The sequence below is a fragment of the Perca flavescens genome, chromosome 13 (genome assembly GCF_004354835.1).
Source record: "Perca flavescens isolate YP-PL-M2 chromosome 13, PFLA_1.0, whole genome shotgun sequence".
Lineage (NCBI taxonomy): Eukaryota > Metazoa > Chordata > Actinopteri > Perciformes > Percidae > Perca > Perca flavescens.
In genome coordinates, this window is record NC_041343.1 from 27,567,565 (window position 1) to 27,584,159 (window position 16,595).

Below are 16,595 nucleotides of genomic sequence, written 5' to 3' on the forward strand. Positions count from 1 at the left end.
AACTGCTTCATATATTTAGCAACGTGTTTCTTTTTTTTTTACATGTATTCAAAAAATGGATTTATGTATTTCTCTCGGTTGTTTGTGTTCCCTTTGTGTCATTTTGTCTTTAACACTCTTGTTCATTTGTTTATTCTGTTGACATGTTTTCATCATTTCACACATGTTTTGTATGTTTTCCATGTGCCCCGCGCCTCTCCCCCCCCCACCCTCCTTCTTCTATATTTTCCCATCAACCAATCATGTGCGTGCACATCATGTGACTTTGTCATGTGGCTCTTGCATGGTGCTGATGATGTCGTCTCCGCTGGCCAACAGAAGGTAATTTGTTTTTGTTGAGTTTGGGATCATCCAAGAGACATTTCTTAAATTAGATTCAAAGGCAAAACCTTAAAACACTTTCACTTTTATTTGGCCATTTTTCATCCGTCTTTAGGCTATTCTGTTTATATTTAGTAAACATTTAGTAGGCTAAACATGCACTCCAACATTATTTCATCATCTCATTCATCTTAAGACTTTCTCTTCCTTCTAGCCAACTATGATCTGTTTGCCCATTGTCCATCGCATGAAGATTACATTCTGCAATACTAATTGTCCTCTTAGTGCCTTGGTAAAAAGTGATTCTATATAAGCAATCTAAACTACTAATTTAAGAAATACGCACCAGGGTCACATTCTGTTTCCTGTGGTTAACAGCTAGCTTGATGCAGTTGTGTTCTGCTTGCATTTACACCTGCATTAACAAGCGGATTTGTCCCTATCCAGGTTAGATACCCAGATACAGATTGCATGTTAACACCAGGTGGAAATGGGGTCTTTGATTTGTCTTCTCCAGAGAGTTACATCTGAAGCTATTTATTACAGCATGTCCTTCAACTCTCTGTCAAAGTGAACTACATCATGAACAAGACATTTTGATGTTACCCATCTGTGAACTCAATTTCTCATATGGTTGCTCCTTTCCATTGAGGCACCAAGTCATTTGAGGTGGATGGATTGCTAAACTTCTTTTAATGGAAAGAAAACATGTGGCTTGACACGCAAACAAAAATATCAATCAATCACATACTTTGAAACACAGTGGTGGAGGAAGTATTCAGATCCTTTACCTAGGTCAAAAGTACTAATACCACACTGTGAAAATACTCTGTTACAAGCAAAAGTCCTGCGTTGAACATGTTACTGAAGTAAAAGTATAGAAGTATCATCAGGAAAATGTACTTAAAGTATTAAAAGTAAAAGTAATCAATGCAGAAAAACCCTCACATTTTAGAAGCTGGAAACGATCAAAACAGTTCTGTCAATCAATAATCGGCTCATCATTTCAGCTGGACTTGTAGGCCGTTATATTGTTGGGTAGTTTAATTTATAATAAAGCATTGTATTTTATATACAAAAGTCTTAATGTGTAAAGTAACTAGTAACTTAAAGCTGTCAGATGACTGTAGTTGAGAAAAAAGTACGATATTTTCCTCTGAAATGTAGCGGAGTAGAAGTAGAACGTGGCATGAAAAGAAAACACTCAAGTAAAGTACAAGTACCTCAAATTTATACTTAAGTACAGCACCTGAGTAAATGTACTTAGTTACGTTCCACCACTGGAAACACACCAAAATACCTGTTCAGATTAGGTGTAGTAAATTGCAGTTATGCAACAGATCTAATTGTAACTGGGCTCACATTGTCTTTTTAAATCTCACTTTGCACTTGTTCTCTCACTTTGGTTACTTTAGACGATGAGATTGTTAAGGTTCCACATGTCTCAATCAGCCAATCATAGGAGGGCTGTTTTAAATGTTTTAACCATTTTCCCTTTATTTAAAAATCAAGATTAGTGGTATTATGAATGAAGAACTGGATTAGCTGGAAGAAAATGAACAAGATAATGTAGCACCATATTAGCAGGGATTAGTTAAGGTACAACAGCGCTAGTAGATCCATTTTAATCCAAACACAATTTAAATGTTTTGATTAGCTGGTGTGCTATTCCTTGTCTTTCATGTTTATACAAACTTTGATTAGAAATTAAATTAGAAATGTGGTTTTGACACCCCTTATTTTATTTATTTTTTTTAGCTTTAAATTGTTGCAAAATATACTTCCAGGTAGCATAAGGAATCACAAATTTGGCTTTGTGAAACCAGCAGCTTTAGTTTTATGCAAGATTTTACCTTTTTTTCTATTTCCCACTGCATTTTGAATGGCATTTAAACATCACAAGAGCACCCTCACAAAGTGCCACTGACTGCAATCTGCATCTCTCACACTGTTAAGCATCATCCTCATACTCATCTCCAAAGCTAACTTTTCTTATTTTCCCCCAAATGATCTACCGTAGCACACAGTGTTTCACTTAATGGACTCACAGCAGCTCATTGCATTACTGCAGCATGCAAGTTTATTCCCTGTTCCTTGTTGCATCCTTCTTCGTCTTGTTCTGCTGTCAACAAAACTAAAATGAAGAATGTCACTATCCAACAGCATGTTTTCAATAACTCTTGTTAAATTCTATCCACTTTATATCTCAATGTATGCTGGAAAATAAGGGAGGATGCTGTATTAGATCGGGCTACATGTGGAACCACGCTTCCTACATGTGTTTCAGTGCAGGCCGTTGGGCAGCGCTGATGTTTCCCCTCCCAATGTGTAGCAGCACCCAAAATGTCCAGCCTGCACTGAGAGGCTTCTCATTCTAACCACCTCTTTCTCTGTTTTAGACTCAAAAATGACCTAACTCAGATTGATGCTTGTGAATAACAATGCTGAATGTATCAATGTCTATCTGCCACCATGTTAGCGCTGCTGTTACTAACTAACTCTGTCTGATTCACTTCTAGCATCTGTCATGCTCACTCCAGTCTAGTGGAATGCAGTTTTCAAGCACTGCAATCAAATGATGAAAAAGTGCCTTCATGCATTTTCATTTAATTAACTACAACCACTAACACGGATGTTTGGACTGTTGAATATTCGCTGCGGAAACATGAATGCTGACAATTTTTTTTTTTTCTGTGTATTTGAAATGTATGCCAATGTTATTTTATTCCTTACCTCACTGACTTCCCAAACAAAGCCATATGTTCAAATCTGCATCATGTCTTTGATTATGTCAAATACAATAATTAATTATGAGAAAAGAAAATGTTTTAGATTATTGGCACAGGGCAAATGCTGTAACATCATGTAGTAGTCTATTTAATAAGATCCCAAGGCTAACTGTGTGCAACCAGTATGTACATAATTAATGAGTTAGGGTTGCTAGTCTCCTCCCTTACAGCCATTACAGTAGCATGAGTAAAAGCCACTACACATGCACACAAAACACCTCAACCTTCCCCCCCCACAAGGCTATGTATATATTATTAAAAGTAATAGAGTAACATGTCCAATCAAGGCCCAAGGCTCATTATCCAGTGACCCAGCAGTCAGTACTCAGAAGGATAGAGCAGATAATGAGGAGCGTCAAGGAGAACAACACCGCAGCCACTGGCTCTGAGGCATCCACAGTCCTCTGTCCCTTCAAGCTGCCCTTAAAAAAATGTTCCACTCAAAATCTCTCTATCTGTGATAATACTCCCTCACCGAAAAGTGACTTTATGATGGTCTCCAAACTAAGCGACGTAATGTTCTTTCAAACATTCATTAATTCATTAAAGCCCAACAGTATAGGCAGGATAGCATTGTTTGTCAGTGCCTTTCAAAACGGTTACAAATCACCATTTACAAAAATGATTAACTTGTCCTGATCTGCCACAGTTAAAGTTTGGTTTGGTTTGGTTTAGGCACAAAAAAAACTACTTGGGTAAAGTTATGGAAAGATCATGGTCATAGTTTAAAGAAACCAACCAAAAATGACCGTTGGTGAGAAACAGAAAACAAACAGCGGTTTCCTGTGTCAAAGATCAACAGTTTGTGACCATTCATCAACCTCTTAAAAAGGGTTTTGAGGCGCTACAATAGCCGTGTTTCCATTAACGTATTTTGGTGCGCATTTTGATGTGTCGCATTAGAAAAGCTGTATGGAAATGAAAAAAGTTTGATAAAACTTCTTTAAATGCACAAAAACGTTTTCAGGCTCACTTGAGTTTTTTTTTTTTTTGTGTGCCTTTGTTGAAAAAGAGTTGATGCGCTAAATGACATATGTAAACGCCTTTACCAAATAATTTCTGACGTAGCGAACATTTAACTCAAATGACTGATCAGCTGTTTTCACTGTCAGTGTCTTCACCAGGTATTCCCACAATGTGTCTTCATCTCAGGACCGAATGAAGCATGGCCAGTACTGGCTGACATGAAATAACAATTAAAATGTGTTATTTCCTTCCAAAAACAGTTGCTGGAAACAAACCTAATTCATTTTTATTTATTTTTTTGGGCCAATTCAAAAGTTCACTTAAATTTTACCCTGACCATTTAATGGAAACACAGCTAATGTTCCCCCATTGCTTCTTACAGACAAGAGGCAACATTTACAGAACCACTAAAGGTCCTTGTCAGAGAAATGTAGACATAGATCATATTTGGGCATTATAATTTCCTAGATATATAACTATATAACATATATAACTGATGAGAACATTGACACCAAAATTCTTCATCTGTCCCTGGTAAAACATTGGGTTTGATGCTCCATGCTATCCCTTTAGCAAACACTATGTATTTGGTGCTCATTTTCGGGTCCTATCAATTAGGCTTAATATATATATATAGATATATATATATATAGATATAGATATATATAGATATATAGATATATATATATATATATAGATATATATATATATATATATATATATATATATAGATATTTTATTTTTTTAATGGTACCATATACTAAACCTAACCCTAATGTAACTCTACCTCTAACCATATCCATGTGTAGAGCTGTTTGAAAGTGCTGTGTGTGTGTGTGTGTGTGTGTGTGTGTGTGTGTGTGTGTGTGTGTGTGTGTGTGTGTGTGTGTCTCTCACATAAAGTAGTCCGATCCGCATTTCTCTTAAGATAAAAACCATTTTGTTGTTATCGCTGCTAAGTTTATGTTGTCTTGCTTTTGACATAATGTTAAAAGTTTGCAATTGGTCAGACATGGGTGTTACTGTAATATTTTATCACGTATTCTGCTATCAGTCAACATATAGCATGTAGATAGCATGGAGCACCGGAGCCAACGATCTGCAGGGATTTGAATTTAAGATTTAGTTGTCTGTGGTCTGATCCTTAATCAGTCCGTAATTACTACCTCCTCATCTGCAATGTCCTCTGATGCTAGTTGTGTAATCCTCTTAAAACAGTATAGGTTGAACTGTCAATTTAAGTTCTAGCTTATTTGATCTCAAAGACACAAGCACACTTGAACACACAAGGAAGGTTAGAAGCACAACAGGTAACTTGTATGTAGTAGCTAAGGATGGTGTTGATGCGACAACCATATTTATGTCAACTAATTATAATTGCTTGGTTTGTCCTGTGTAGGGGAACCCAGTGCCCCCATACTAGAAGTCAAGATCCAAGACAGGGGCAATACTCTTAAGATCAACTGGATCAAACAGGATGACGGCGGTTCCCCCATTAAACACTACCTGGTCAGATACAAGGCTGTGAGTATCCCGAGCAAGGAGGTAATTTGGGACCACTTTGCTGCTTTTTCCCCCCCCAATTCTTGCAATGGTTTATAATAGTTGTTGGAAATGTTAACCCAACCAACTAGAAGCAGAAATAAACGTATAGCTGCTGCCAAAAATGCTCCAAAGTACATTAAAGGTATTGTGGGGGATTTTCCCGAATTTTAGAAAAGAACCGCCCTCTGTACTTTTTGAAAAAATGCACATGCGCAACACTCTTCCTGCTCCCGAGAGGGAACGCCTTTTAAACGTGTGCACGAGAGTGCACTGTTTACAAGTTGCTGTCGGCATGGCTAATACAAGCCTACTTTCCAAAAGAAGATTTGCACTTTTTCACAAATTGAGATGTTTACCGTGTCTTGCAAATGCGTGACTTGTGCCAGGGCTAGCATCGCTAATCATAGCTTACATCAACTTTTACTAGCAGTGATTTTAAATGGATTTCTCCAAATAGCATGCCAAACTTTACCTGTGGAGTAGAAACTTCACGACTGAGGCATCAGTGGGAAGCCCAACCTGTGCTTTTAGCGCACGCCAGCATGTGAAATATGAAATATTCTCCCAAAAGCTTCAATGAATGGCTGAAACCGTAGCTCAAGCTCACCACACATATACAACTGAAAGCTAGGGACGTGCACGTACGACGGCCTTACGTAAACATATCACCAGAATGATTGACAACCAGGAGGACCAATAGTCTTGATGATCCACCTGGAAAAAGAAAATCCTCCACTATACCTTTAAGACACTGTTTCATCAAAATGTTGAAGAATTCTTTTAATGCATAGGAAACTTAATTCCCTCCAAAATTATTTTCTCATGCATTACATGTCATTTAGCTGACGCTTTTTTCCAAGGTGACTTACAATTGCTATATACAGTATGTCAGAAGTTGCATGCCTCTGGAGCAACTAGGGGTTAAGTGTCTTGCTCAGGGACACATCGGTTGATATATCGCAGTGGGAATCGATCCCAGGTCTCCCACACCAACGGGATGTGTCATATCCACTGTGCTATCACCACCGCTGCGGTTGTCATGTCTTGGTTGTGTGTTGCCTCCATGAAGTTTTACAAATTCAGATTTTAGGCAGTTAAACTGAACCATCCCTATCCTGATACCTAACATTCCTTAACAACCACTCACAGTTACCTTCCAAATGTTTTTTTTTCCACCTTTTGTTGTAACTATGATCATTATCAAGTTCTATATCAGTTAGATTATTTTTCTTTTCACGTGTCTTGGGCTAAAAAAGGCGCTACAAATTTCTGGTCCCAGATAATCTTTAAGTGGAACAGAAAGATGTGCTGTAAATGGTGTAGTTTGTGTAGTTATTAAAGATGAATGCATTGCTTGCATCTTCTGCACATTGACCAATTGGAGAATGGGATGATTCTCAAATCATCTGAAATGACCCTTTCCTCTGTGCCTGTACAAAATGACCACAATCTCACTTGGTTACCCAGTTTTGAGTTTTGTCCCCTCTACATTCTTTCCTCAGAAGCATGTATCTGACTGGAAACCAGAGATCCGCCTGCCCCATAACAGTGAGTATGTGACGCTGAATGGCCTGGACTGGAATACAGAGTATGAAGTTCACGTGGTGGCAGAGAATCAGCAGGGCAAGTCGGAGCCTGCCGTCATCTCCTTCAGGACAACTACAGACCCAACTACCATCCCAGGTACTATTCCCATTATCCCACCCCAAGCATCCCCACACTCCGGCCACAGTGCACCAAGGCTTCCACCGTGACCAGAAAGGCTCTATTATTTGGATACTTGACTTTTATCAGGTGCTTATTCAGAGCTTGCCGGCTGTAGGGTCTGACATGACTCATCTGCCTCTGCCTGCTGCATTGGAGATGTGCGCTATTTACTTTACTGGCATTATTAGTGCAGTTGGTGGAAATTAGTGGAAATGCATGATGCACAAAACTATGTGAAATGAGCACAAACTGAGAAATGCATACAGTTGTAGACGTGAATAATCAAAAGAATATATATTCCTCCACTTTGAAAGGATTGTATCACAGCAATATGACATTATTATCACATGAAACATTTACTTAAAGTTAGAAAAGTAAACCCTTATTTTAGATTAAGTTAAGTGATCTAGTCCATTAGGAATGGCTATGTTTACATCCATACTAATTAAAATAAACAAATAAAGATAAATTATGGCCAGAGTGAGGCATGATTTATTAGTCATTGCTGATAGGACTGTAAAATTCTTATTCTTGTTTCAATGCTCTGGAGCAGAGAGCAATTTGACATTCTTCAATAGTTAACAATTGCAGCGTTTATAGACTAAATAACAACGCAATTGAAAAGACTGAACATTAAAATAAGAATCAATTTTATGGGCCGAGAAAGTTTAAGCATGCAAGGAATTTGACTGCTTTTCAGTAGCTCCTACTTTCCTTAAAGACCATGCAAATGTAAAGAAAGATGCACATAGGCATGTAGGTCAATGTAAAGACAACAAGGCTATGTGCTCATGTGTTGTCGTCAGGCAGTTAGAGTGCCATGTGTGTATCAAAAGTTGCTGAAAAGTCAAACTTTTGTTTCAAGTTGTGACTTGAAGCTGGTGCATGCAAAGTTTATTTTCCTTTTACTGTACTCTCTCTCTCTTTCTACTGTTAATGCCAAACTCCTGCTTATTTCCAGTTATGTCTCCTCCACCTAATCCTTTACTCTTGGAGAAGTACATGTTTTCATGCATGTAGCACCTTATTGTCATTTTAAAACATTGTGCTCACTTCACAAAATTTCAGAGTCCAGGCTGTACAATAACTATTGGATCCATATGACGAGCAGAGGCATACGCTCGCTGTATTTTCTTTCTCTTCCTTGATGCTCTGCTGCTACAGATAAAACTCAGCATCAAGGTATTCTGCTCTCCTAGTCCTCAGTAGCTTCTATAAGGCAGCTGTTACTGCTCAAGTTCAGTGAGGAATGAAGTGGGACCAGATATCAGTCAGACCCAGAGCACTTTGTCCAGTTAGTACCAAATACTTGTCTAACCAGGTGGTCACGGTCAGCCTTTGCTCTGTTGTTGTGTGTACGATGCACATTTTAACTTGGGCTGCCTCCCCATTGCACTATACCTGAGCCATAAAACAGGTTGAACTTATTTATCATCAAAATATTTTTGCTTCTACTGAAAAACAACCCTGTCAGGTTTTCTTTCTCTCTGCATCATCCTCTCTTTCCTACATCCTCCCCTTCAGTCTGAGGGTTTTCTTTTATTCCCTCAGAAAAGAGATCTTGAAGGTCTCAACCATTTTTCCTTTCAACTGTCAAGTGAACATTGAGGAATCTTATAAAACATGACATCAAAATTACAGACTAAATTTCAGGCAAATTATTGGTCTTTAGCATGACAGATTTATGATAGCTGAGACATATTTATGTGAAAGTAAAAGGAATAATTATGGATTACCATTGGGAATGCAAATTGTTTACCATTTCATCTTGCCTTCATGCAATGTTATGCCCAATATTATACTAGATACAATATACGATGGAACTGTGGTGGAGACTTGAATATGTTAGAAAAGACGCAAAGTCCTCCACCCCATTCAACCACATAGGGCATTTGTTTACCTACTGGTGACAGCAGATCAACACGTCCTCATACCTAAACATAATGGTCACAGTTATAAACATATGTTTAATGTTCCGACACCGTCACAGCTTGGTTAGGTTTAGGCAACAAAACTACTTGGTCAAAGTCCTGTGTTTGTTTGACCCATCCATCCATCCCAACCTCCACCCTATGCGGACACACATTTTTTTTTTTTTTTTTTTTGCAGGGTGGTAGGGGAAGACTCATTAATATTCATTTGGGAACCCATTCCTTATTGGCTCGCCCTGACATTCTTACCCTAACCATAACCAGTCCCACTCCTCTTGCCTAAACCTAACCAATCCAACAACTGCAGGCAGCGAGTACTAGCCATTCAGGGATGAGTTCCCTAATGAATATTCATGAGTCTTCCCCTACCACCCTGCAAAAAAAAAATAGGCTATGCGGACTCTGTCGCTATTTATACTACGTTACCTGACTTCCTCCTTTGCTCTGTCATAATTACTATGGCCACTAAAGGTCACCGCCATAATAAATGTAACTATAGGTCGTAATTAGCTGCTTGTACAAACAATCTACGGGGTAATTTTTTGTGGGCGGACTGTCTCTTTCTGTAGGGGGTGGACGGATTAAAACAAACACATTTCAAAATGGCTCACAAGTGGTAATACTTAGTGTAATAAATGTGTATGTTTCCAGCACACAGGTCCCTTTGTGAAGAACAAAAAATAAACTGCAATTACAGTAACTCAAATAAAGACAATATTAACCTGGTTAAAAAAAACGTACAATACATTCTTAATATTCCAATGATGCCCCTAAATCCCCAAACTAAACCACAGCTGGAAATGATCCACCGATACAATAATTACACCTATTCAAATATTTCTTTAACACTACAGTGCCCAGCTGTTTCAGAAAATATGTGAACCTTTTTTTTACTCATTGACATGAGTTTTTTTTTCTCTCTCAGTGTAGACAGACCAAGGAATAGAATAGAATACACTTTATTGTCCCTAAGGGAAATTTGTCTTGGGTATAGTGCTACAATCTGTTGTTTCACAACACAAACATGTAACAGAAAAAAAACATGTTAAAGTCAACATAAAAACATAAACATAAGATCAACAAAACATATAAAACATATAGAAAAGAAGGACACATATGACTGTAAAGACAATACGAAATAGCACGAGCCCAGGTCGCTGCAGAGCCGCGCCCCTGGAAATGATAGGGCATCTTCTCCCACTTGTTTGTCCCAAACAAAAATAAAACAAAAAAATGTACAATACATTCACTAAATCCCCTCCCTGTTAAGTTTCAGAACATTTAAAAGTGATCATTTCCCTTATATATTTACATTATGACAAGAAATACATTTTCGTAAAGGGGGGTGGTACTTCATCTTGCCTCCCTCATCTTTTTTCCACATTCTCTCTTCAGGTTCTAGAGCTGACCTGTGTGTGGCCTAGTTAAGTGGGGATGCAGCCCTAACAGTCTTTGCATGGTGCCACTTGGCAAACTTGATTAATCTTGTCTGTTCTTTACTGGAGACCCTTAAAGTCAATGGCTGCCAGTGCATGGCACATAAAGAAAGCAGTTATTTTCTGTTCCAGCCATATAGCAGTGGGAGGTTTGGATCAGTTATAATACTACCAGAGCAGTAGTTCACATGGGCCTCATCCAAGTCGGTACCCCTTTAATTCCCATAATTACTTTCATTTTCTGTTTTTTTTTTTTTTGAGGGGTGGGGTGTCTAGTCTAACTTTGAAGTTGCTGCTGTTTTTTCTTCACTTCAAGACATGTGGGGAATTGCTGAGGTTTATTTTTAGCTACTACATCTGTATTTAATTGCAGTAGGTTCAATGCTGTCCTCTGTGCTTAAAACGGCTGCTCTTTTTTTTTTTTAAGTATGTACTGACTGTATGCGTTAATTTGGCACAGTGAGGCAAATTGCGAATGCAGGGTTGATCCAAGGTTCAGTTGCAATCTGTTTAAATTAGTTTCTGCTTTTCATTTTTCAAACACATGCTCAGAAAGCATTCACACACATACAAAATGCCACAACACCTATCTACCAAAGCGAATGCATTTTAAAATGAAGGTGTAAAGGATGCCTCTTTTTAAAAAAAAGAAAAAAGACCTGTTCAATCTGTTTCAAAAGCCTTTCTACAATTTGGCTTGTGTGGTCTCTGTTCTCTGCAGGTACAACTGGGCAGCATTTTTAATCTGGATGAAATGCTGCCCAGATGTGGAAAGATACTACATCATTATAATTCACGTGCCAAAACGTGTCACAACTACAAAAATACGGCACAGAAGTGGCAGGTGTTGACAACTGATTCATCCAAATCTCCCCAGCTAAGGTTGACATTGGAGTTAAACTACAAGAAAAAACAGCTATTAACTTTTGCAGTGTTGATAACATGAGATTGCCCATTCATCCATGTCATAGACCTAACCTTCATAACCAGCTTCTGTTTTGGATGTGTGGTTTTGCATGGGCCATTCTCCCTGCCATGACCAGTGGTGTAATGGTAGCTGAAGAAGTGGCTCTACTGTGAACTTAGCCCCGCCCTCTCCTTCCTTCCTGTGTGCACATTCACACCAACTATCTGTCTGGTGAAGTACTCGGCTGCAGTAGTAGACTTATTTGTGCTTTTAGTACTTAATAATAAAAAAAACAGGTGTCCGAATAATGGTTTTCTATTTGTTAAACACAAAAGAGCTGCCACATTTGTCTAACAAAACTATTTTTACTTTTGTTTTGACCCGATGATCACTGCTACACCCGTCATATGTGTATATATCTTTTGGGAGATGACGTGTTTTTTCCAACATTGTCTCCGGGAGCATTGATATTCCACTGATTGCAACAGCAAATATGTTTTGAAGGAAGCAAAAACGGCGCCTGGATTACAGTTTGATCAGCATAATGAGAAAATGTTCTCGAATGAATTAATCTGCAATGTTGCAAAAATGGTAATTAGAACACAAAATGCAGCAAATGTATCAACATAGTTATGTTGTCAGTAGTAGGTGAGTATTCCCTGCTACAATTTCACAAATCAATTAAATCTGATTAAAATCCATATCTCATAATTACTAGAGTTGTGTCTGTGTGATGTTGTTGCTTTTGCACAGCAAGCCAGGAAATGATGCGGCACCAGCAAACCAATCCAGCATCACTGTTCTACTGGCTTATAAGGGAGCTGCTGATTGGATGTTCAAATTTTCATTTTTTTTTCATCAGTCAGTATAAGTAAGACACACACACAAATATCCATAATTTCTCCATTAATGACCCGATGGGTGAATTAATGATGTTTTTGGATAAGTCGTAAGTACTTGCATTTACCTTATATGTTACACCACTGGCCATTACAAATGTGAGATAATAGCTTGACTCCTGTGGATGTGTTCTCACATCCAGGATGCCGTCTATGTTATCCTAAACTCTGCCACTGATCTGCATCATGATGGATTCATGTAAAAAAAAAAAAAAAACTTGTCTTCCTTGTTTAAACTGAACCTTAAAGCAGAGAGGTTGGACTGTAGTGTCTTTGAAACGTCTTCCTTTCTGTTGTCATTCCCCATTCCCTTCACTCGTGTGACCTTCCACCCATGCATGCCGTGTGCCATGTGTCATTTTGCCGTGCTGCTAACATGCTATGACTTCTTTTTACTTTGATCCTCTAACTTAGACTTCCCTTTTTTTATTCCTCAATTCAGTTGTATTTCTGTATTTCTGACCTTAATTTTTCTATCTCTCTCCCTCTTTTTCCCTCCTGCTTCCCTTTTCTCCGTGTCCTCTTCCTATCTTCATGTGTGATCTTCTTGGGCACCTATGGACCATGACATTGCCATACACACAAATTTCTCTCTCTCTGTGTTTGTGCTTTTATTATGTTTGCTTTTTCTTCTTGTCACTTATGCTATGATTATCACTCAAAATACTCTAATGTGGACATCGGACTATATATATAATTGTCTTCTGTGGTTGGTCAACAACCTCAGCTACCCTCGGTTGCCAATGTGTGACCTACAGTCTGGCAGCACTTCTGCTGTCCGTGCTGACTGTGCTCTGGCTGTCATAAACTGATTTTGTTCAAGGAGAAAGAGGAACGTCTGAGCCTTTTGAAATCTTTGGGCCCAGACTCCTTTTTGCTTTCTATGCCTTTTGACCCTTGTGCAGCCACACACAAGTTTGAAAAGAAAAAAAAAAAAGATGGAAGAGTCAAGACATTGGTTTCATGACGTTATTACAGGGTGCTCAGTACTTGCATCATTCTCAAATTTGGGGGGGTGATTTAGATTCTGTTAATATTTTTTGTTTTCATCTGTTTAATGTTGTATATGAATATATTGAGAAAGGGAAACATTTTAGAGGGTTTTGTCAACGATACAACTTGGACTCGGGTGCTTTATTGAGATACGGTGAAGACAAAGTGTTGCGGCTTTGTCTTAGATATGATTAGTAACACATTCATAATGCCTTAATGTGATCTTAAGAAGGGGTGATACAATACAATAATTACCTTACACTGTTTTGATTATGTGTCTACAATGTGCTAACCAGAAATGGCAATTGTAAAGAGACTTTTATTTTGGAACTTATTGCCTATTAAACAGACACATCTTTCCACTGTTATGTCACAAAAGACATAAAAGCATGAACACTGCATGAAAGCTGACACAAGGCATGATCCAGTATTCATTGATGTGCTATATTCAGCTGCTTTGAAGCTTCCCAGTCAAGCATTATGAATGTGTTAACCAGGTGAAGAGTACACATGCTGTGCCTAATTTCTGTTTTTTTGGATACAAGCTTGAAATGTCCTGCTGTACAAAATGATGAGGGAAAGATAACAATTGCAGAAAAATTCGATATTGGTTATGGTCAGAGTATTATTTTTTTTTTTAAGACACTTTATTCATTTCTGACATTATAATATGCTCACTTTCAAATCCATTATTATGTGACCAACTTGTCAGGAGAGGACAGAAGGTTGTTGCAGAAAAACTAATCATGTTTTGTGAAAAAAGTGTACATACTCTTTTCAAACTGACCTTCAAGAAATACAAGAGATCAGCTGTTAGTTGTTTTTTTTGACGGTTCATGTTCTCTTTTTACCTGACAGCAGAGAAAAGAAAAAATACATGCGTGCAAAAGCTGTTAAACACTAAAAATTTCATTTTCAATAATGTGAAATTATTCTCTTGAGACATTTTTGTAAGTACATATCAGTGTATTTCCATGTAACCATTGTAGGGTTGAAATAAATTGTTTCTTTTTTCTTTCATGAAAGAAATGGCTTTCTGAAACTTTAGCAACTAAACATGCTATGATGTGTGACACAGTCCTGACTTATACTGACTGTTTAAGGCCTGGATTGTCAAGCTGATTTTAGCCCTTTTTTTCCTCTGGAGCTTTAACAAAATGTCTGTATTCTGCATTCAGTGTTGCATTACACCACACACGACTGTTAAACCCAGATGTTAAAAGATTAGTAGGCTGGCTACAGCCTAATCGCAGAAGATACAGTATTCATTTGAACAAATAAATGAACAAATGGTAAACAGTGTATACCATATAGAGGCTTTGCAATTATACATGACTCATTTTTGTAAAACTAGAAACTTTAATTTCAACCTCAGCTTCTGTTAATCAATTTATTTTTGCATACAGGGTTCTTTTTAAAATAAAAAAACAACAACAATACTAAAGTTTGACAAAGATACAACAATGCTCTCTAAAATGTGCAGTTTTACTGTATTGGGGGGGCCCGAATAATGGGTTAGGGTTTGGGTTCATCCCTCTCTCTCTCTCTCTCACTCTCTCTCTATCTCTCTCTCTCTCTCTCTCTCTCTCTCTTTCTCGACCTGACTGCAGTTCATCGTGGGCAAATGCTCGCATTCAATGGCGTCTGGCACTTTAGAGAGGTGTTCTCTTCACAGATAAACACTAACCCTAACACCAGATACTGACTGGTTTTCAGGGACCCCCCCAGACCCCCAGTACAGTAAAACTGCACATTTCAGAGTGACCTTTTATTGTGTCCAGCCTAAGGCACACCTGTGCAATAATCCTGCTGTCTAATCAGCATCTTGATATGCCACACCTGTGAGGTGGATGGATTATCTTGGCAAAGGAGAAATGCTCACTAACACTGATTTAGACCGACTTTGTGTACGTAAAAAAAGTCTTAGATCTTTCAGTTCAGCTCATGAAAAATGGGGGCAAAAACAAAAGTGTTGCGTTTATAATTTTGTTCAGTATATATATTATAACCTCACTCAATACTGCTGTCAACAAAGAACGAAACCAACTGTGCAAAAATACAGCTTCGGTTACTGTCAAGTTGTCTCGTTTTATGGCAGTATGATCTCTATTTCAAAACTATGCAGCAGCCTAGTTTAGCACAAAAAGAGATATTCATTTTTTTTATCCAACTACAAGAAATGCTTTGGTAAGGGTTACTGAGGGATTGTGGTTTGGGTTTTAAAAATGTTCTTCTTTACCTTAAGGTTAGGGAACCTTTGTCATGGTTAAAAGAACAATTAGGAACGATCATTGGAGACTAGAATTACCTATAGCCATGATCAACAACAGTTCAATGTCAGAGCATTAATAAAGCATTGATACATATTCAGTGATCAGACAGATGTGAATTTGTCATGGTAATAAAAACATCGTGGCGAGGTTGCATTATGACAACCAGAAACATAACTACTTTTTCTTTCAAGGCTGTAGTTAAAATGTGTAAGTAACTCCAAATAATAGACTGCAAATTGTTTCCTATTTTCATGAGGAGTGATATATGGGGGGGGAAAAAAACTTTAAGTATCCATGACTTTTTTTGTTCGCATTTTGCCTTCTGCTCTTTTCTTGTACTTCAGCGTGGTGTTAAAAAAAAACAAAAACAACAACATTTAAGCAATCAAATAAGAAATTCACTATTTTTCAAAAAGAGAATACTTTTGTTGTCAATTGCCTATCAAAGATGTTCTCTTTTGGTTTTAAGTGCTTTAACACCAAGCATGCCATGTACTCGACTTCCCATTTGAAAAACAGAATCTCAAGGTTCCATTTGAGACAGCCTGTCGCAAAGAGCACTTCAAATCCAAATAAGCAAATGTCAAATGTTTTTGAAGGGGGCTTTTGGAGGGAATGCCAAGGTGAATGTAGCTCAAGAGGCTCTCTGCCTCCTTTTGGATGAAGAAGCACCATAAAGCTTCCTTGCTTGCTTCACCCTTATACGCCTGAAGGCAGAATAACATTGATATGTGGTAAAGCCCTGAATTCCCCCAATGGGAATTAGAATGCAGATGAAGAGTTATATTGGCAGAAAGTAATAAATACCTGTAGATCTTGTTTGTTTGT

General features: G+C 38.0%; 1 protein-coding gene across 10 annotated transcripts in view; it reads left to right on the forward strand.

Annotated features, from left to right (window-relative positions):
- Positions 1–16,595, forward strand: part of ncam1a (neural cell adhesion molecule 1a) — a 272,159-nt gene that overhangs the window by 236,733 nt on the left and 18,831 nt on the right. For 3 of the 10 annotated variants that reach the window (XM_028594813.1, XM_028594817.1, XM_028594815.1), the window contains 2 exons: positions 5,476–5,600; positions 7,124–7,304. In XM_028594813.1, the coding sequence (XP_028450614.1) occupies positions 5,476–5,600; positions 7,124–7,304 (306 nt within the window). Of the gene's footprint in view, positions 1–318; positions 322–5,475; positions 5,622–7,123; positions 7,305–11,416; positions 11,616–16,595 lie in introns of those variants that run through there. The other 7 variants (XM_028594807.1, XM_028594808.1, XM_028594809.1 and 4 more) reach the window with 4 other exon arrangements.